Source organism: Carcharodon carcharias, chromosome 15 (assembly GCF_017639515.1).
Source record: "Carcharodon carcharias isolate sCarCar2 chromosome 15, sCarCar2.pri, whole genome shotgun sequence".
NCBI classification, from domain to species: Eukaryota; Metazoa; Chordata; class Chondrichthyes; order Lamniformes; family Lamnidae; genus Carcharodon; species Carcharodon carcharias.
Window position 1 is genome coordinate 113,899,761 of NC_054481.1, and position 22,559 is coordinate 113,922,319.

At 39.0% G+C, this 22,559-nt stretch overlaps 1 protein-coding gene across 4 annotated transcripts in view; it reads left to right on the top strand.

Moving 5' to 3' along the window:
* The window catches only part of kcnab2a (potassium voltage-gated channel subfamily A regulatory beta subunit 2a), a 306,240-nt gene that overhangs the window by 201,148 nt on the left and 82,533 nt on the right, over window positions 1-22,559 (top strand). For all 4 annotated transcript variants that reach the window (XM_041207162.1, XM_041207163.1, XM_041207161.1 and 1 more), the window contains 3 exons: window positions 10,352-10,395; window positions 11,159-11,196; window positions 16,118-16,197. In XM_041207162.1, the coding sequence (XP_041063096.1) occupies window positions 10,352-10,395; window positions 11,159-11,196; window positions 16,118-16,197 (162 nt within the window). The remainder of the gene's footprint in view (window positions 1-10,351; window positions 10,396-11,158; window positions 11,197-16,117; window positions 16,198-22,559) is intronic.

A 22,559-nucleotide genomic window follows, 5' to 3' on the forward strand; every position in this document is an offset into this window, starting at 1 on the left:
GTAATTATATTTTAAATAATGTGTATTTTGTCCCTATTGCCTTGCTTGGTAGATCATTCCAAACATTTATTACTCTATGTAAAGAGTCCCTGTATCTCTTAAATTTCACCAAGCTGAGACTCAATTGAACTGGTCAGATATCAAATTTGTCTGTTTAATTCATCAGTAGTGGTGATAAATATGCTTGTTTCTAGCAAGAGTTGATGATAAATCTCTAAGGACAAATTATATCAACCTTAGAGAGACCAATGAAATTGTAAATGCCTAAAGCAGAAATATGTTAATGTGCCTGAATGAAAATCTAAAAGGATGTTGTACATTAAGGTTTAATAACATTGGTCTGGAATTCACCTCCTTTATATTATGTAAGTGTCCCTTCAATGGTACAGAGTATTGTGCGACGGCTGCTGATGGAATACTATCAACTTAAAAGGACGTCTAGAAACTCCTCAATATTATGTGCCCCCATAATCACCATAAACGAATCTCAAATCCCTCGAGAGTGAACTGCATTATTCAGCATCTATTAAGTCCAGCACTTTTTTTGTGAACTGGATAGCTGCATGTTAAAATATGCATTAAACATGAAGTTCCAAATATATCTTTCGGGGAAGAAGTGGGAATAGTCTATTGTATATACCAAGAGGATAATAAATTCTGGGTGCAGTTACTCTTTTCAACTACAATTTTATGCATTGCTGTCCTGTATATTGCTATAATATGTGATGAATAGATGTTCCTGCCATTATGCAATCACGTTATAATACTGTAAAAAGCCAAATGCTGCACATCAGAAGCAAAAACAGAAAATGCTGGGAAAGCACAAATCAAGTCAGCATTTGTGTACAATAATATCTCGCCTTTCCCCTAGGCATCCTGCAACCTTCTGGTCTGAACACTGACTTCAGCAACACCCTTGTTTTCTAAACTGTTCTAGTTTTATACCTGATCTCTTTCACACCCAATGACCCCCCCACCTCCACCCAGGTTTTCTATGATTTCCATCTTTCTAATTTTCTTGTGTCCTCAGACCTCCCACTTAGCTTTCTTTATACCATCTGTTCTGCTGTTTCTTTTCATTACTTGACTGACATGATCTGTTACATCATTCCACTCGTGGTTCCAGCGTGCTTGTGTTTATGCATATGTTTCCCCCTTCTTTTTGCTTAATGTGTGCTTTAATGTGACTGTCCACCTCCTATGTTTCAGTTTTGAAGAAGGGCTGCCATGATCTCTGTAGAGACCAGGAACTTTTCTTTAATGTAGAAGAATTCCGAAACCTGTTCTTTATTAAAAGAATGAAGCCACAAGATTCCACAGTTAAAACAGAAGAATTTTTGTCCATACAAGAGCCAAGCAAAGCAAACACTAAGTTAATCACCAATACTTGAAACCCAAAGCGACCATTAGTAAAACATGAATTAACAGGCAAATCACAATCAATTATAAACTATAAATTAGACATTAAATGCAGAATGCCACCAAGACTGATCTTACAAATTGACTCAACAGTCTACTCAGCATTTAGGTCATCAAACCCAGTCATAAATTCCTTCAAAATTCTGTCTTCCTTATGAAGAATTTCAGCTTCTCTTCTAGAATGTAGCCTGATCCCCAGCCACAACAGTGCACAACCAACCCAAGTTCCACAGGTACAGTCTTCATCAAAAATGGCACACTTATGCAAAACCTCCTGAACTCAGTCTGGATGGCTTAGATCCACCAATGTTATCTTCAACTATCAGAAACAGCTGTAGCAACTGTGTATTTGCTTATTCTCAGCTTCTGGATCTAGCCTATCTCCTTCAGCTTGCCCTGCACTCCACCACTGGACTCATCAACTCCTACTGAGCTCTGTCTCCTTTTTAATATAGCTTCAACCAGAGGTTATGGTTTTTGCTGAGTTTTAGTTTCCTTAGCAACTGGGAGGGCCAGTTTCCTTTCTCGGTATCCCCTTGCCCCATTCCCCCTTTGCTGTTCCCCTGTTCAATTAGGCACTTTCTCAAAAATTACAAGCTTTGCCCACAGATTCCATCACAGGGTCCACACCCGAAACATTTGTTTGTCTGTTGTATCACAGATATTAACTAACCTTTTGTGCTTCCAGCAACCGCTGACTTTTCATACTGTAAAACAGTCACTTCATACGTTTTCTCTGCATGTCACAAAGGAGGTAGCATGTTTAGTTAGGCCACTGCAGAACAGTTAGGAAAGTGAGAAATTAAAGAGAGCTGATTTGCTATAACCCACCTATAAGTGAAGGGGGTAATTGGTAGTACTTTTTGTTCTAGATCAGGTTCCATTGATCCTTTATAGAAATTAAGCATGTGTGGATATTGGACCAGAACAGGATTGTGCTCAGCTGTGTTACTTCTGTTGTAGAATAACCTTCCAGCAAACACTCGTATCTAAGGATATAGATGAAGAATAGCTATTTGGGTATGACATTGAATTCTGACTGAGGCATAGTAGGAAGTAAAAAGGAAAAATGTACTTCACCTTTCTTAAAAAATGAGACCTATTCATTATACATTAAGAACTGTAACAAACCACATTAATAAATCTAAAATGGTAAATATCATTTCACATCACCTGCCCAAGTACATCATGTCATTCCAATCGCTGGATTAGTCTACTGTCTTGGAGCTCACCCCAGCCATCTGCTATCCTATAAATAGCAAACTTCTCATTTAGTACTGGTCAGATGAGTGTTGCAAGCAGTTCTCCACATATATATTTCCTTTAGTGCACACATTGGAACTTGCTATCTGTGAATTGTTGATGCTGTTTGTTGCATTACCCAAAATCATATTCCCAGTTGACGCTGAGGTAGATAAATTGTTCTGTTAAACTGAAAAGATACCTCTGATTCCTCTTGATGTTTAGTGATATAGTAAATAGCATGTGACAACTTCAATCTTACATTCAACAGAAAGAAAACTAAAGTAATGTACCAGCCTGCAGGCAAGCCCTATCTCGAATCCTTGTTTCAGCCTGTGACCAGAACCTGTCAGCAGTGGATAAGCTCACTTATCTCAGCAGCATACTTTTTTGAACCGTCTATATTGACGGTGAGACACATGCAAGAATTTTGGCATAATTCAAACATAAGTCTGGGAATGAGGAGGAGTAAGTCTACCTACCAAACTGAAAGTCTAAAGAACAATAGTCCAACCCATTCTGCACTACACATGCAAGACTTGGACTGTATGCCAGCATCATGCCAAGAAGCTCATCCACCTTCACTTGAGCTGCGCTGTTCTGAAGATCAGATGGCAGGACAAAATACCAGACACTGAGGTGCTCACCCGAGCTAGCATACCAATCATCCACACCATATTGAGACCATCATAACTGACCTGGGCTGGTCATGTGCCAGAATGCCTGACACTCACGTACCAAAGCAAATCTTCATGGAGAGTTTGAGTCTGGAGAGCACCCCATCATAACCATGGACCCTATCCCCGAATTACTTATGGACATATTGAATTTTTAAGTGGGACATGTTCTTTTAAAAAAGGACATACAAGCAAAAGCTGGCTGAGACTGTAAGGTACCCACTTGATGGAAAATTACTATGTGAATTACTTGACCAACTAGTTCAGAGAGGGCAGAATGTATGACATGGCCTACTTCAGAAAGAGGCACTTGAAAGGAAAGGATACAATGCTAGAACTGAACTGTAATTTCCTTTGGTTGCAGAGATAATGGAAAATGAATACCATCTCAGCAGAAACTACCTCCTGTTGAGTTATATCCCAGACTGTGAACATGAACCGAGTTGAAAAGAAAACAGATCAGGGTGAAAGACATGTTCGTTTTTTCCCTTCCAGAAATACACAAGGAAAGGGGTTTAAAAAAGCCAACTGCAACCCTAGTTCTGTGAGCTAGTCTGGTGTTCTGCTCTGGTGTGTGGGTGTGTGTGTGTGTGTGGGTGTGTGGGTGTGTGTGGGTGTGTGGGTGTGTGTGTGTGTGTGTTTGTTGTGTTTTTATTTTTCCTCATGTTTAGTAACTAATAAACTCACTCTTTCTTTGACTCAAGACAGCCTGGTTAAATTGGCTCCTTTTAAAACATAAATACATTTGGACTAGGAGAAGGTATCCACAAGGGAAGGGATCCTTTTTAAATTAACCATGTTGTGACCAACCAAGGGGGTTGAATAAAAAGGAGGAGCCAGTTCATCCCTCCTCACCCAGGAGGATAATAACTTGAGGTACCTTGTCCAGAATCATAATGAGTTGGGGACCAGTCGTAACAGCCGTCATGGTGAAGGGAAGAGTTACAAGGACACTGAAGGCTTCAGTTACAAATTTTGATATTGACTTCAAGTCCTGGGAGAAACTTGCCAGAATCACCGCACCTGGTGCAACCAAACAAAAAGCAGTTGTGGCTTCCTTTGAAAGCAAGTGCATATCAGAAGCAGAGAGAAAATGCAAGGAGAGGAAATACCAAGCTGGCAACTTGTCCAAAACTCAGTTGTCTGTGGTATCCTGTCTGGTTTGCAACAGAACCTTCTGGGCATAGATTGGCCTTAGCAGTTACCTACATACCCACCGGAACCCTACCAAACACCCCAGATCATGAACAAAGTCATCTTTGCCTCAAAGGGCAAACAAGAGGAAGAAAACTTTATTCCATTGTTTGCATTTTACAGGTTACAAAATATTGAGGTAAAGCATACCCGTGTTCAAATAACTTGTGTAAAAAATTTTCCTCTAATTTCCCTTTTTGTTCTTGTGATAATCCTGAGTTAGTAACTGCTTGTTACCAATTTGCCAACTGGTGGAAACAACCTTGCACTTTATGCCCTTTCAAAATATTTCAGAATTTTGTAAACCTTCATTAGATTCTCCCTTAACATTATTTGCCCCACCAAAATAGCCCCAATATTTTTAGCCTTTCTTCATAATTGTAACCAGTTGTTTCTGGTATCACTGTTGTGAATCTTCACTGTGCCCTCTCCATGACTGATATTCTTCCTAAAATATATGTCAAAAACTGTATGCAATACCCCTTGTTATATGTAGCATCCCATGTATAAGACCAAGAATCTGCCTTCCTTTTTTAGGGCCTTTCCTATCTGCATTCTCCAATGTTAAAGATCTGTGTATCTGCATCCTTAGATCTACCTGTTCCCCCACTCTGTTAGGAATTATGCTGTGTAGATAATTGTATTTTCTATAAAACAAAAGGAGTGGGGGTTTTCTTGATCCAGGATTATATTACACTGTAGGGAAGCGTTGACGTTGAATCAGGCTCTCTCAGTTTCTGATTACAGGACCAGAGGACAACATTTGGCAAGTGCTAAGTAAAATCAGTCAATAAGTTGCTTATTTCATAGTGGAGAGGATAGAACATAACTCCTTTGAAAAAGGAATACATTTCATGTCCATTAACTCCGTAGGTGGCTGGATGAATATCTTCCTGAAAATTGGGACTGGAGATCTAGGGAGGAACGAGGGATAGTGAAATGGTCAAATACTACATGGTTTGTCTCTCTGGGCCCTTGGTTACAACACCACAGCAGTATCATCTGTGGCGAACTCAAAGCAGCTTGCCGGGATTGACTAATGCCGATTGGGAAGTTGGAAGAGTCGTGGGGAGAGTTTCCCTTTGGTAATTTCCCCTGTCACTACTCTCCTCCCTCAATAGATTGAGCGGATTAAGGCTTTCCTCCATTATGTGCACAGACTTTACGTTGCAGTACATAAATAATCTGCATTGAAGTCGAAATCTACACTGTGCACCCAATTCCATCGAAATACTGAGATACAGTCATGTAGATTTTTGGACCCCTCTCGGGCCAAACAAGAGTCTATTAATTACCTATTAGGTAATTGTCATTGACTATGTAAAAATGCTTTTTTACAGCTAGGTCCCAAACTCAAAATGTTACAATGTGCTAATGATTGTAACTTGGCAATTGAGCTGTTCAAGATCAATAGTTTTTTTCTTTTAAAGTAACATACAAAGTAATTTAGTAGAAACATGAAAGGGGTTCACACTAATATCACAGTGTAATTTATAGGCTTAGATTTCATCAAACAGTGTTGGCAGAAATGTCAATTCTAAGTGCAGTTAGTCAGATTTGGTATGCTGTTCTGTAAACTACTTCTGAAGCATTGCTAAAATTGGAATTGAATAACAAATTTCTCAGCAGCCAGTGCCTCTGCATCCACAGTATCCTTGGTTGGAAGAGAAGGGTGTTCCATTCCATGAACATCTCCGTGAATACTGTTATTCTTGTCTTCGCTTTATGTTTCACCAGGCACAATTGAATTAGGTGGGTAGGCATCACCTCTTTCTCTTCTCACTACCCTCAGCCGCCATATTACTAACTGCTCCAGCCTTCTTCCTTAAGCTCCTCCATTGTGGGATCCGTTCTTGTAAACACCAGCCAGGACTGACTTTGTTGCCTGAGAGTTTAACGAAGTTCATGTATGTGGTGGCTGCTTCATGTAACATGAGAGACAAGGAATGAGTCATTGACCAACCAATTTGACACATTCTTTAGCAGCCAGCTCTTTTGGAGGCCTGCCTGTTTGTCCCAATATGAGAAGCTAAAATAAATATATATGTGCATCCTCAGTCAAAAATCTTGAACAAAGCTGATCTTGTGAATAGGTTCTTAGTGTCATATTTCAAACATAAAAGAACAATATTCTGAGAATCCTCTGAAATTTGATTTGACCAATTTCACGGGATTCTTATTACCACATGATGATATCTATGCCACTGCAATGGTGTTTTGGTATTCAAGTACAGCCTTATGTTGTCACTTCAAAACTTGGTTTAATAAATCAGATTTACTGAGGTCGCTGAACACTGCCACACTGCATTATACTGATCAGACTCTGCGAAAAGGTTTAATGAGATCAAAAGTCAGCATGAGTTTGGACTAGTTTAGTATCTTGAATATTTGATGCTCCTGGTTGTTTATTTGAAACATTTGGTCTCCTGCAATTCCAAGTGCTGCATATGTTCGTTTATTTATTCAGATGTGTTTGTCCGTATCAGCTTTGCTTTGGTTTATATTGATTTGAGCTCTGACAAGATTAGTTCTGGCTAATGTTGCTTCTGTGTTCAATATAAATTATAGTGGGAATCTAGCATCTCTATAATTTTGGTTTGCGTATGTAGTACACTGGAAGTGTAAGTTAAGAGTTGTGTTATGTATTGTGTGATACTACATTTCCATTAAATTTTACACTATTTTGTCATATCAAACATGAAAACCTCTCTTATAGTAACTGTTCGAATATCAACTTATTTCTTATCTTATAGTGTGTGATGCCACGGTTAATTGCTATTTAAACACTGAATTCAAGAATATTTAGGAACAGGGATAGTCTATTAATTCTAAAATGTCTGACCATTTTTTAGGACGTCAGTTTCATTTACCCACATTCTCAATCTATCCCTCAATTCTTTCTCTAGAAATTCATCTGCTCCTTGAACCCAATTAATTTGCTTATTTCAATAACTTTTCTTTGTCAACTTTTCCAAAATTCCAAAGTTCAGTCATTATTCTCTCTCAATAACAGTAACAACAAGTTGCATTAATATAATGCTTTTTAATGTAGCAAAATGTCCCAAGGCAGTTCACAGGAGTATTGTCAAACAAAATTTGACACTGAGCCAGATACGGAGATACCAGTACGGATTAACAGAAGTTCTTGTTCAAAGAGTTGGGTTTTAAAGGGGCATCTTAAAGAAAGGGTGGAAGAGATGTGGAGAAATTTAGGGAGGAAATTCCAGAGCTTGGGAGCTAGGTAGCTGAAAGCACAGATACCTGTGGTGGAGCAATGAAAATTGGGGATGCTCAAGAGGACAGAATTAGAGCAGAAGTTCTCAAACTCTTTTGGTTGAAGGACCCTTTTTCAGATGGGCTAGTAATCACTGATCCCGCCATCTAAATTGTATTATTATATAGTACTCATACTAGGCAGATAAAGCATGTTTTAATAATGCTTTTAATAAATTTACATATCAATTATTTACAGATATCAGTAAGGTGGATATGCCTGCGTCTCATAGGAGAGTCTGTCTCTCTTTGGTGGGATGTTTAACAATAACACTTAAATCATTCTCCACTTTCAGACTGTACTTGTATTACCATAACTCATGAAGCTACTGAATATAGCAAGGTCCTGGCCAAGGGCCTTCCCTGGAAGGCTAACTGCCCTTCACAGATGACCTGCAGCAGCTGACTTTATTTCATGCTAAAGTACCCAGATGCAAGATGCCACTTTAAACTCTCAGCATGCAGTATAACTCAAGACAAGTCCAAAGACCCTAGCCAGCTTCATTAGATGCTTTGCATTTCAAATCATATTTTCCTACTGTCTCAGCTCCTATAGTCAAATATTTTGTTTTTGTTTTCTTTGCTGCTGCTCATATGAATAGGATAGGTCTTATAGGAAAAAGCCTTATGTAAATCCATAATTTTTCATTGATTTATTGGCAGAACATTGTGTGGAGATTAGATAAGGATCACATCAGTCATTAGCACCATGTTCATGAGTACTTGAAATATTTCTGTGCGAGTGCAGTCACTGTTAGAAGTGAGGTGGTGCTTGCTGGAGCAATGGTTTGCTTACGAGTATCAGCAATAGCCCATAGGCCTGGGAACAAGCTACTAATGACTGATATGATATTCATCAATCGCCATAGGATGTCTCTACCTTTAATCTTGCAGAACCCCTGAAAAGTTTCTATAGACTCCAGTTTGAGAATCACTGAATTAGAAGAACACAGAGATTTCAAAGGCCTTTGTAGGGCTGGAGGGAGGTTAAAGGTAAGGAGGGGCAATACTGTGGAGGGATTTGAAAAACAAAGCTGTGAATTTTAAAATTGAGGCATTGCCAAACCAGGAACCAATTTAGGTCATCAAAGTACAGGAGTGATGGGTGAATGGGAATTAGTGCAAGTTAGGATACAGACAACAGAGTTTTGAATTAGTTTCAATCTCTGTAAGGAAGAAGATGGCAGGCTGATCAGGAGAGCATTGGGATAACGTAGTCCAGAGGTACCAGGTTTGCTGAGTGTTTCGGCAGCTGATAAGTTGAAGTAGGGTGGAGTCGGGAGATTTTGTGGAGATGTTATTGGGTGGTCTTAGTAATGGGGCGCATATGCATTTGGAAGTTTGTCTCGGTGTCAAATATTGCAAAGGTTGCAAACTGTCTGGTTCAGCCTTGGATAGTTGCCAGGGAGAGAAATTGGATTGGTGGCTAAGGAACAGAGTTTGTGGCACGGACCAAGCACAATGGCTTCAGTCTTCCCAATGTTTAGCTAGAGGAAATTTCTGTGCATCTAGTACTGGATGTCACATGAGCAGCATGACAAATCAGGCAGTGGAGGGGTTGAGAGAGGTAGTGGTGATGTAGACCTGGGTGAGTTATCAGTTGACATGTAATAAGAGTACAGCACTCCTCTGTCCAGAGGTGGCTTGAATGCAAAATTACAAAGTTAACAGAAACAAGGCATCCTGTCCAACTCAGCTTCCCAAAGGGCCTGTAATTTCTGTTCTACCAATCACTGATCTTGATATATTACTACATGGTAGTCATAATATGTAAGAAGTCCATTTCTTGTGTTGAGCCCTTATTGAAGGTCCCCTGAGATTTCCTATTTTGCTGTCTTGAATCTCTGCCACCTTGCCTTGCAGAAAGGTTGAGTTGGAATTTAGCTATAATTCAAACAACATACTGTGCTCTGAAATGGAACACATGACTTCCTGTCAGGAACTGCCTATGTTAAGTTTTTTTTTGTTTTCAATATGTCCATATTTTTCAGTGTACAAAAAGACCCTCATAAAATTGGCTCTTTTTCTTATATGTTGAAAGAATATGTTGGGCTTGTATCAGAGAATCAGCCTCCTGCTGAAAAAGCAATTGATTAAGTGCAGTGTGCTCCTGTTAAGGGCGTATGAAGGCAATACTTTGTGGGGAATCAATGCTACTGTTTCAATTTCATGGGACTGAGAATAAATCAATAAATCATAAAAATACAAAATCCGGTGTGAATTATATGGTGATCTCTGCTGTGAAACTTCATTGTCGAATACGGTTTTTTAATGGTATATCTTTCAAAATTTAGAAGTGCAATGAAACATTGAAGTGTTGAAAGCCCAAATGTGCATTACAGTGTCCAAGAACTAGTATTACTAGTATCATTGAAGTTGTCCCAAGATCGACTAACCATCTTAAGTTGGGAGGAGCAACAAGGTCTAGCTTGAAGGGAAGAAATTGGATAAAAACGCCAGTAGACCCTTTGTGGTGTTTTTGATGAAGTGTCGTCTTCTCGAGTTAAATGATTCTAATTGCATTATCTCTCTTTATCTTCAAATAGAAACCTTGGAAAATCAGGGCTAAGAGTGTCCTGCCTTGGCCTAGGTAAGCAAATGTCGTTGTCCTCATGTACAAACTAATTACAATTAATTTGATTATTCATACATTTCCATCTTGTAGCTGGTGATACTTTATTCTCAGAACCTGTATGATATAAAAATACTGTAGTTCATAAATTCAGAATCGCAAAGATGCCATTTGGTACTGTCCCATCACACATTTTGAATAACTGCAGTGCTTATCCATTTTGTTTGATAAGACTATTCCAATTACTGTTCTTTGACAAAAGGAGTCTTCACCTTCCCCCCCGCCCCACCCCCAAATACTAGTTACCTAAATTTGCTTATTGTTAATTTACTTTTATGCACACTGGTCCTATTTTCTTGATGTTCTTTGAATTAACTGGCTGGGTTTGCTTTATCTGTGGCATTTAATATTTAATAAACTTTGATAGGTAGATTGGAAAATAGTAAATTGTGTTGCTTAATGGCTTGCCTTGCTGCTGAGCCCTTAAATTATTTAAAATTAGATTGCCATTTTGCTTGTGCCACAGACGGTGATAGAATGATATGTTTTTGTTGAAACGTTAAGTAAATAATTTTACTAAGCAGTACAATGACCGTGAAATAATTGATGCTGAACATGAAAGATCTTTGCCTATAGATTTTTGTTACTGTAAACTGCTGAACCTGCATCTGACTCTCTTATTTAAGGCTGTATTGAATATTGTTTGTTTTGTTTTAGCATTTGGGTTTCTTATCAGCTGAAAATAGATAATAAAGCTCTTTAACTTTTCTCTTTCCAACAGGAACATGGGTTACCTTCGGAGGTCAGATCACTGATGAGGTATATCCCCTTCCCTGTCTTTAAATTTGAAATGCTGTGAATGAGTGTTTTGTCACCAAATGTTGATTGAACAGAGAACAGTGGATACCTTGGAGCAGTCATAATATGCTATAATCTCATTGACGGCTTCAAATGATCTCATATACCAAGAGAGTAAAATTTAAATTTTCTAAGTTGTCTGAACTGCATTTGTTAGCGTGTCAACTAAAAGTGCTGATGTCGCTTGGCCTTTGTGGAAGATATGAATTTGGTATCACTGAGAATAATATCTTGGGATATCCATACCACTATACTAGTTGAAACTGGCATTAACTCAGCAACTTGTCTCTGAGAAGCCAAAAGGAGAGTTTGGGAAATCAAAGTACCCCTCCTCCCCACCCATACATGCGGCATTAGAGCGTGCTTTTGATGTTGCAGTACTGTAACAGTTTCCTAATGAACTGAAAGGGAAGTCATCTTTTACATCACATCTTTGTTGTGTCTGAACCAAAGATTCTTTGCTGATGGTAAAAAAAATGTCAATTTTCAATCACTATGCCAGAATTTACTGAAGTAAATTTGGGTACCAAAATGTGCAAATGGATGATTATGTAGAAGCATCTAAATTTAAATAAGTTTCAGTAATACAAACAATATAAAGATTTACTCAGAGGCATTATCAGTTCATGACTGTCTTTGCCAAAGTGCTTAGTAATGCAATTTGGATGTATAGTGCCAGGCGTAGGAACATAGGACTTGGGAGCCAGAGTAGACCATTTGGCTCTTCGAGCCTTTTCCTCCATTCGATAAAATCATGGCTGATCTAATTGCTGTCTCAACTTCACTTTCTTGTCTGCCCTCCCATAACCCTTGACTCCCTTGTCTATCAAAATCTGTCTAACTCGGCCTTGAATAAATTCAATGACCCAGCCTCCACTGGTTTTCTGAGGGATAGAATTCCTCAGACTAATAACCCTCTGAGAGAAAACAAAAATCTCCTCATCTCCTTCTTAAAAGGGAGACCTCTTATTCTTAAACTGTGCCCCCTAATTCTAGTCTCACCCAGAAGAGGAAACATCCTCCTGGTATCCACCCTATCAAGTCCCCTCAGGATCTTATATGTTTCAATAAGATCACCTCTTATTCTCCAAAACTGCAGTGTTATAGGCCCAATCTGTTCAACATTTCTTCGTAAGATAAGCCCTTCATCCCAGGAATGAGTCCAGTGAACAATCTCTGAACTGCTTCTAACGCAATTATATTCTTTTTCAAATAAAGACCAGGGCCAGAATTTTTCCCTCGTCAGGCGGGCTCAGCGGACGGGGGCAGTCGGGAAGCCAACCACTGCCCGTGATCGACTCTGCACTGCAATTTCATGCAGGCAAGCCAATTAAGGCCCGCCCTGCGTGCATCGCCAGCGGCAGCGCTGAGCGCTACCTGTGCGGGTGGGGAGAGGAGGGAGAGCCGGGCCTTGTGCGCAGTTCATGTATGTGCACGATAGAGCTCTTCAATCTCTCTGAGGCAAGGAGCTGCCTCGGAGATTGAAGCGCTTTTTTAACAAAATTAATAAATGCGATAAAAATTTAATGAAACACGTCCCCTCGTGACTGTGTCACATGAGATGGGACATGCTTTTAATTTCAAAATAAACATTTTATTTAATTTGTATTAGTTTTAGAAAACCTCATCCCGCTCAATTTTGAAGTTTCCTAAAAAACGTAAAGGCCGCTCGGTCTTTTCACCTGCCCACCAACCGTTAGGTTGGATGGGCAACGTAAATTTCAAGTTAATTAGCTCATTATCAGTTATTGGCAGGCATGCAGCTGACTCCGGGACACACGCCTGACATCATTGCAGTGCGTGTCAGGTGCGTGCTTGCAGGCCGAACGTAAAATTCTGGTCCAGAATTGTAGACAGTACTCTAGATATGGTCTCACCTAGGCCCTGTGCAGCTGCAGTAAAACTTCCCTACTTTATATTCCATTTTCCCTTGCAACAATCTCTATTTGCCTTCCTAATCACTTCCTGTACCTGCATACTAATTTCTTGTGATTCAATACCAGGACTCTGTACCACTGAGTTCTGCAACCTTTCTCAATTTAAATACTATACCGCTTTATCTTCTTCCTGCCAAAGCGGGCAAGTTCACATTTTCCCACATTATGCTCCAAATGTGAATTTTTTGTCCACATACTTATTTGTGGCCCTTTGTAGACTTTTTACCTCCTCTTGACAACTTACTTTCCTACCTATCTTGGTGTCATCGGCAAATTTAACTACCATATATTTGGTTCCTTCCTCCAAGTCATTGATATAGATTGTACTGTAAATAGTTGAGACCACAGCACAGATCGCTGTGGCACTCCCACTAGTTACAGCTTGCCAACCCAAAAAAGACCCACTTATCCCTACTTTCTGTTAACAAACCAACCCTTTATCCATGCTAATATGTTATCCCCTACACCATGAGTTATTTTGTGGAGCAACCTTTGATGTGGCACCTTATCAAATGCTTTTTGGAAATAAAATACACCAAGTTTACAGTTTCCTCCTTATCTGCCTTGCTAGTTACTGCCTCAAGAAATGCTAATAATTTAGATAAACATGATTTCCTTCTAACAAAATCATGTTGACTCTGCCTGATCCTATTATGAATTTCTAAGTATCTGCTATAACCTTAGTAATGGATTCTAGCAATTTTCCTATGACAGATGTTAGGCTAACTGGCCTATGGTATCCTGCTTTTTGTCTCCCTCCTTTCTTGAATATATTTGCCATTTTCCAATCTGCTGGTCTCTTCCAGAACCTAAAGAATTTTGTAAGATTATAACCAATGCCTCTACTATCTCTATAGCCACGTTTTAAAGAACGTAAGATGCAGGTCATCAAGTCCTGGGGACTTGTCAGCCTTTAGGTCTAATAGTTTTCCCAGTACCTTTTCCCTGGTGATGGTAATTGGTTTAAGTTCCTCCCTCTCTTTCACCTCTTGATTTTCATGTACCTTCAAGAAGTTTCTTAAGTCTTCTATAGTGAAGACAGACACAAAATACCTGTTCAGTGCTTCTGCTGTTCCCTTGTTTTCCATTATTAATTCCCCAGACTCTCTCTAGTGAGCCAGCATTCCCTTTAATTACTATTTTCTTATTTAAAGATTTGTAGAAACACAAAATACCTGTTCAGTGCTTCTGCTGTTCCCTTGTTTTCCATTATTAATTCCCCAGACTCTCTCTAGTGAGCCAGCATTCCCTTTAATTACTATTTTCTTATTTAAAGATTTGTAGAAACTCTTACTGTTTTTATATTTCTAGCTAGTTTTCTCTGCTACTCTACTTTCTCCCTCTTTTTTTAGTCATTCTTTCCTGGTTCTTAAAATCTGTCCAACCTTCTGATTTACCATTAATCTTCACCGATTTGTACACTGCTTCTTTCAATTTGATACTATACTGACTTCCTTATTTAGCTGTAGATGATACATTAGGTAATGAGCTTATTGAAAACTACTTTGCAAGTAGCATTAACATGCAATGCTTCCTGCATTTCATCTTAATAAATTTCAACCCATCTTGCTGCAAGACTCAAAAGGCCAGGACAAAGTTTGGTTGTAAGCTAGATAAATTAGTTCAAGAAGCATTGGTGGTTATACATGTTAGATTTAACAGCATAATGCAGAGGTAGAGGCACTCCCAAAAAAAAAATCACTTTCCCCAAAAACTAAAGGAAAAGTAAGCAACACAGAGGGAGAGTGGAGGGTGAGGGATGGGGGTGGCAGGGGCAGAGTTCACAATGAGAGCATAAGAACATAAAAAATAGGAAGAGTAGACCATATTTCAAGTCTTTTCAAGTTATTCATAGCCTTTGGTAAAAGCTGACTTCTTCAGTAGGATGTTCAATGTAACTTAAGTAGATTGGATCCTACTTGCTCTATGTCTGCAAATGTTGCCAAGGGGCACCATGTAGATGAGATAGAGCAAGCAAAAGAAATATCCTTGGGAGACATTGGAGGTGACAGTATGGGAGTGAGAGAGAAGCCATTGTTCAGGATACTGTGGCTGCATTGAAATAGTAAGATTGGAACCATGCAAGGGCAATCCTGTGGAGCTGGACAGCAGACGAGAGGCATTGGAGGGGCATTAAATTGAGCTGGACCAAGAAATAAACCAAAAACTGAGTTATGTTGCTGAATGTCACGTGGCAGACTGTCTGATTGCATCCATTAGGAGTCTCCTAGATAGAGAATGTAAAAATGGCAGACAAATTACTAGACTGATTCCTGCGATGAGAGAATTGTCCTATGAGGAGAGATTGATTAGATTTGGCTTATACTCTCTAGAGTTTAAAAGAATGGCAGGTGATCTCATTGAAACACACAAAATTCTTTAGGGGCTTAATGAGAAAACAGCTGGGAGGAAGTTTTTCCCTAGCTAGGAAGACTAACCCTAAGGGGCATAGTATAAGGATAAGCAATTTATGATTGAGATAAGGAAAAGTTTCTTTACTGAGGGTTGTGAATCTTTAGAATTCTGTACTCCAGAGAGCTGTGGATGCTCAGATCTGAGTATTTTCAAAATAGAGATTGATAGAATTTTGGATGTTAATGGAATCGAGGGATATGGGGATAGTGCAGGAAGGTGGAAGTGCAGGAAGGTGGAATTGAGATAGAAGATCAGCCATGATCTTAATGAGTAATGGAGCAGGCCCAAGGGGCCATACGGTCTACTCCTATTTTTTTATGTTCTTATGCTCTCATTGTGAACTCTGCCCCTGCCACTCCCCCCCTCCCCCCACCCTCCACTCTCCTTCTGTGTTGCTTGCACTTGATGGGGAAGAGGAAGATTGTATTTTAAGTTATACATCAATTGCATCTGTTGTGTGCTCAACATGTTTGCAAAAAAAAAGCTGTGTAAGTGGGTTCTTTACATCAGATTTTTCCTTTTTGTTTTAGATGGCTGAACAGCTGATGACTCTAGCCTATGAAAATGGAATAAACCTCTTTGATACGGCGGAGGTTTATGCAGCTGGCAAGTAGGTACATTGACCTTTGCGGGCCTAGCAGAATACAGCATGATGTACTGATCAAGCAGATCTCTTTTTAAAATAAGGATAGTTATTTCCCAGCCTAATAATGGTAAATAAGAATGACCTAACTTCATTACATCCAGGCTGGTATTTTCATGGTTTTAAATTGTTTGCCTGTTGTGATCAATGATGTAATATAGCAGCAATTCATATATTTCCCATGGTTGAGCTTCTAATGGTTGGCATTTAGTGTTCTGGACTTTACGTTGAAGTATGACAACCACCTCTAGTAAATTTGCCAAGTATTACAAAAATTTTTTCAAACGTTGAAATGATATCACTGAATCACCTGAGGGTGCTAGCAAGTTTAATTATAATGTTAACCATGCTGGCCACCTAATTAATAACGGTTTGACATCTTAATGTTTAATCAGTAAGTTGAGTAGAAGGTGAGATTGCAGAAAGGTTAAAATTGAAAAAAGAAATCCAAACATTTAGTCATTTTTACAGCACAATATATTGAGGAATTTCTGTACTGCATTGCCAACCCACCTAAATGCTCTGTCCCAATCAGCTGAATGACAGTAAGTCTGTTGTCTCTCAGCCTAATTCTTTTTTATGTATACAGTACTGTGTGCTATACTTTAATTGTGTCTATTAGCTTTTTTCTAAAAAGTCATTTTCTGATTGTCTCAAATTTTCAAAGATGCCATTAAAAATGTTTAAATTCATGCTAGCTGCAATTTTCAATTGTGCTAGAGCTCATGAATGACATATAAGTGAATGGTAAATGCCGAGCTGCTCAAATCCCAGAGAGAAACTTGAAACAGCTGCAACAACTGTTTTACAATTTGTACTTTTATTTCGAGATGCATGTCTTGAATTCAGTAGTAATAAGTTCACCGAGTCTTAGAGGTTGTTTACAAAGCTAAATTAAATATTTATTAATAAAAGATTTTAAGCACATACATAGGTCTACGAATTGCTACTATAATAACTCCTAATTTCCCTAATTAATCTGACTCCAACTTCACAGTGAGTTCTCTTAGCTTCAGTTCCTGTAGACATCTACTTGATACATACAGGCTGGAAGACTTTTCACACTTGTTAGACCTTGGAATGACTTCTCCTTACACATAACTTCAGCTCCTTTATACATGTGTCTCCCTTTTTTATGTAAGTTCCATTATTCCAACATGTCTATGCAACTTTACTTTTTCCATAATATAAACCTTTCATCGTACTCATATTATCAGTAACCTTAGGGAAAAATAAACACACTGTCTTAGCCTCTTATGTCTAGGTGTAACACCTTATCATCTCTTTGAAATTCACTACGCTTATTTATTTAAAAATGCAAATGTTCCTCACACCTCGCATTCTAAAATCTCAGCCATGTTTACATATTTAGCATTTCAAATCTAGCTTCCCTTTTGAACACTCAAAAGCTCCAGACTAGCTATCTCTAATTCAATTAAATCCACCACACACACGTCCTCACAGAGAAACTAATCCAAACCCCACTATTAACCCACCTTTACAATAAATCACAACAATATTATGAAAATTATTGTATTTTCATGACAGAAGATTGTAAACATATGTTGAGGTTGTTCACGTCAACTCTCTGTCCATAAAACACAATTCAGGTGAGTCCTGAACAGCACAGAAAGCTTCTGCCCAACAAAAAAAAGTGAGAGTTCCACTTTAATGTTGTTATAAGGGGGAGTGATCCTGCACTCTTACCAGGTCTGTAGTATAAGAATACCAGTATCAGTATACAAAACCTATCCTGGATTGCTGGACAGTTGTTAAAAGTGGGAATGTAAATTTAAAGGGCCAGAGGAAAATAACTATTGGGCCAGAAATTTGCCCTCATCGGGAGCAGGCAGGGGCGGTTGGGAAGCCGCTCACGATTGGCTCAGCACTGCAATTTCACACAGACAGGCCAATTAAGGCCCACCCTGCGTGGATCTCGAGCAGCAGCACTGAGCACTACCTGTGCGGGTAAGGGGAGGAGGGTGAGCAGGCCTGCACGTAAGCGCATGAAAGCGCGCTTCAATCTCCTAGAGGCACAGAGGTGTCAAAGGGAGCTTGAAGCGTTTTTCAAAAGCATTAATAAAGACTATAAAAGGTTAATGAAACGTCCCATCTCATGGGACTGTGTCACATGAGATGGGACATGTTTTTAATTTCAAAATAATGTCTTTATTTAATTTGTATTAGCTTCAGGAAACTTCATCCTGCTCGTGGATGAGGTTTCCTAAAACATCCCACCAACTGTTAGGTTGGACTGGCGGCATAAATTTCAAGTTAATGAGCTCAATAATGACCTTAATAGGCCTTTCAATTATCAGCGGGCGCGTAGCCAACACCAGCTGTGCACCCGCCGAATGAAATATTCTACGAGTGCACAGTAACATCAAGACGCACGCCCGACGTCTTCGCACATCATATTAAGTTTGTGCATGTCGGGTGCGCACCCGCACACTGAACGTAAAATTCCAACCTTGGTTTCAAAGAATGGTGTGTAAGTATATTGTGAATTTATTTTGTTTGGTACATTTTTTTATTTTCATTCTTTGTGCCATCTCTTCCATCACAGCTATATTTTGCTTTGGTCCCAGATGTTTGTGCAGTGGCTTTCCTTTTGGGAATGCCACTGTTTGTTTTTTCTTGGCACACCTGTAAATGACATCACTTTCAGTTTCACCTAAAGTGTGACCTAGTTATGCGCTGAACTTTGCGGGGATCCGAATATCTATCCTATTGTTTGTAAGCATATCTCTGTATCAGACTTTTTTCAAAATTCTATATCTATGTACTGCCCTGATCTCTCCTCGTTGTAAAGCATTTACTTAAATTGCATGATATTTTGCAATTCATTGTGAGCAATATCATGGGAGATTCAGCAACATTTATTTAAAATTACATACCAGTAGAAATTTGGAAAAACAATCACAGTATTGGCAATCCTTCTTGACACATTTGTGCTGGATTTCTGTTTGGATCTAACCTTGAGCTTTGTGTCTGCTTTCCATTAAAGCAAATGTTCAACTTGCCACCAACACAAAGATTGGTTAATTTTGTACAAAGTGAAATGTGACACCAAGAGAAGCCTAACCCTAGAAGTAGGTAAAATGTTTTGATAATTGTGGTAATTATCTAATGTATCAAGGGCAGATTATTCACAGAGCTATCACTTGTTATATCCGCCAGCTTTCCTCATTAGTGACTGCTCAAACTGTCAAAGCAACCTGTTACAGCCTTCAGTTTACCCTTAATGCATACTCAAGGAAGAAATGGAGATTCATTTTAAGTTTCAGCCATATTTATTGGAGTTACTGAGCTCCTGGGGGACTATAATTCATTTTTGTTATATATCATTAAAGAAATTGTAAAATAGGGAATAATTTTCACTGAGTTGTGTATACATTGAAAACTTGTGCTTTATAGAAATAAAGAAACATACAATTTCTGAAAGAATTTTTTCAAAAGATTAGAACAGAAAATGCTTCAGGACACCTTTTGCAAGGAAAAGTTAGGTTATTGTTTTGAGTGAGACTCTTCACCTCATCTGTGTATTTCCAGAATTTATGGTTTTTATTAGGATCTCTTCTTAAAAATCAGTTTCATAGGAATTTAAACAGTATAGACAGATAGCACTGAAGTAGAAAACAGTAAGGTATTAGGTAAGGTCAGAGTAAGTGGGAATGTAATAAGGTCTAACTTAAGTTTGTTATACATGTATGCGAACAGAAGTGGTAAGTAAAGTTGATGAGCTACAAATGCAGAGAGCCGCATCAAAATATAACGTGGTAGCAACATATCTGAGTACTAAATATGCTTGGCTACGTGATGTTCAGAAAAGATAGAAAAGGAAAGAAAGGGTGATGAGTTGCACTATTCATTAAGGAGAACGTTATTGTGCAAGAGAGAGAGGATGTCCTAGAGGAGTCAAGGACAGAATCTGTTTGGTGAGGGATAAACAGTAGAAGTACCATTACATTGCTAGGCGTATTCTGCAGGTCACCAACTAGTGGGAATGATATGGAAGAACAAATTTGTAAGGAAATTACACAGGGGTGCAATGATTATACATGAGTAATAATGGGGGATTTTAATTATTCTAATATAGACTGGGGGCGGGATTTTCCGGGTCTCCTTGCTGCCAGGATCACTTGGTCCTGCCGAAAGTCAATGGACTTTTGGCTGAGCTGCCAAATCTCCCACAGTGGCTCCCACCACAATGGGGTAGGAAAATCCCAGCCTGCATTATTAACAATGTAAAGGGCAGAGAGGGGCAAGAGTTTCTGAAGTGTGTTCAGGAAAATTTTCTACATCTGTATGTTTCCAGTCAAACAAGGAAGGATGCTTTGCTGTATCTAGTGCTGGGGAATGAGGTGGATCAAATGTCAGTAGCAGAACATTTAGGGGACAGTGATCATAATATTATACGGTTTATGACTATGATAAGGTTTAGGTTGACTATGATAAATGACAAGAACCTATCCAGATTAAAAATAATTGAGGGAGAGCTAACTTCATAGACGTGAGAACGGATCTGGCCAAGGGTAAATTGGAATCAAAGATTGGTAGGCAAAATTGTAATCAAACAATTGGCTGTGTTTAAAAGAGGAGATAGTTTGGTCAAGGTATACTCCTATGATAGGGAAAGGTAGGACAAACAAACCCAGAGCTCAATGAATGATTAAAGGGATAGAGAGAAAAATGAAGCAGTAAAAGAGTGCATATGACAGATGTCAAGTGGATAATACTGTGAGCACCAAACTGAATATAGAAATTTCTGAGGGGAAGTGAACAAACAATTAAGAGAAGCAAAGAGAGAGTATAAGAAGAGACTAGCAGCTAACATAAAAGGCAGTCCAAAAGTCTTCTATTGACATATCAATAGTAAAAAGGGTGGTAAAAGCAGGGGTGGGACCAACAAAGAAGATGCTATCCAAGTCATAGGCCAGAATCTTCCAGAGATGAGGAACTTCAGTTATATGGATAGATTGGAGAAGCTGCGACAGTTCTCCTTGGGGAAGAGAAGATTTAGAGGCGACTTGATAGAGGTATTCAAAATCAAGAAGGGTCTGGGAGAAATTGTGCGAGAGAAACTTCCTGTTGGCAGAAGAGCTGAGAACCAGTGGACACTAATTTAAGGTGATTGGATTCAGAAGCAACAGCAACATGAGGCAAAAGCTGTTTTTATGCAGCAAGTGGTTAGGATCTGGAATGCACTGCCTGAGATGAGAACATGACAAAGGCAGATTCAATTGTGGCTTTTAAAAATAAATTGGATGATTATTTGAAGAGAAAAATTTGCAAGGCTTTGGGGGAAAAAGTGGGAGAGAATGGAACCAGGTGAGCTATTCTTACTGGCAGGGATATGACAGACTTAATGGACTCCTTCTGAGCTATAACCATTCTATGATTCAATGACCTCATTGAGTGTAGGAACTTAGATGAATTATTAAGCATCATAAAGAAGTGAAGCAATTCACAAGTTCCATTGAAAATGCAACTTGCCTTTTTATTTCAGATGCTGATCAATCTGTTGGATGTTTGTTGCTTTTCCTGCTTTTATTTAGTGAAGTTTCCACACATGTGATGTGAGAGAGATTATATAGTGCTTCGAGTTAGATAAAGTGAGGGTCTTGCAGAGTTCATTGCCTTTGGCTAGCATTCAGTATTGACTGTTGGCAGGGATCAAGGCCCCTATTTGATGGAGGCAGTTTAGGTCAAGCTGGAACAGCGAGTTGACGGTCACCTGGGCACAGGAATCTGAGCAGAGCTTGGGCAGTGAACAGCCTGCTGGGGTGCTTATGTGGACAGTGAGAGACTGATATCTAATTAGCCAGTTAAGTTCTAGTGATTTCTTTGGCTGAGAGATTATATCAGGAGCTGTGAGAAGAACCATGGAGAGCCTACAAATAGAGGGCTACCAACTTATGATATTTCTTCTGTTCCATTATACAGCATGTATGTAAATTGCTTGGATTGGAGAATGTCTAAAGTTGTTCACTTACATGTTCTACATCAGTAGAACGCAGATTCAACATGATAAAAGCAAGAACTGGGTGAATTTTTATTTATAATGTTGATTTGCTAGGTGATCCATCATTTGTTTGATATAGAAATGTTGGTGTCCACGCCTCCCCTTTACAATCTGTAGATCTTTCACTTCTCAACTGGTTCCTCCTGTTTTGCCTGCACGAGCATATGGCCCCATGCCACTCTAGTACTGTAGTCCAGCTTTCACAACATATGCACTGTGTTTTTGCCCTTGATTAATTTGTTCATCTTGATGCTGGACATTTGTAGCATGTATATGTGATTTGCTTATCCTTCAGCATTTTTTT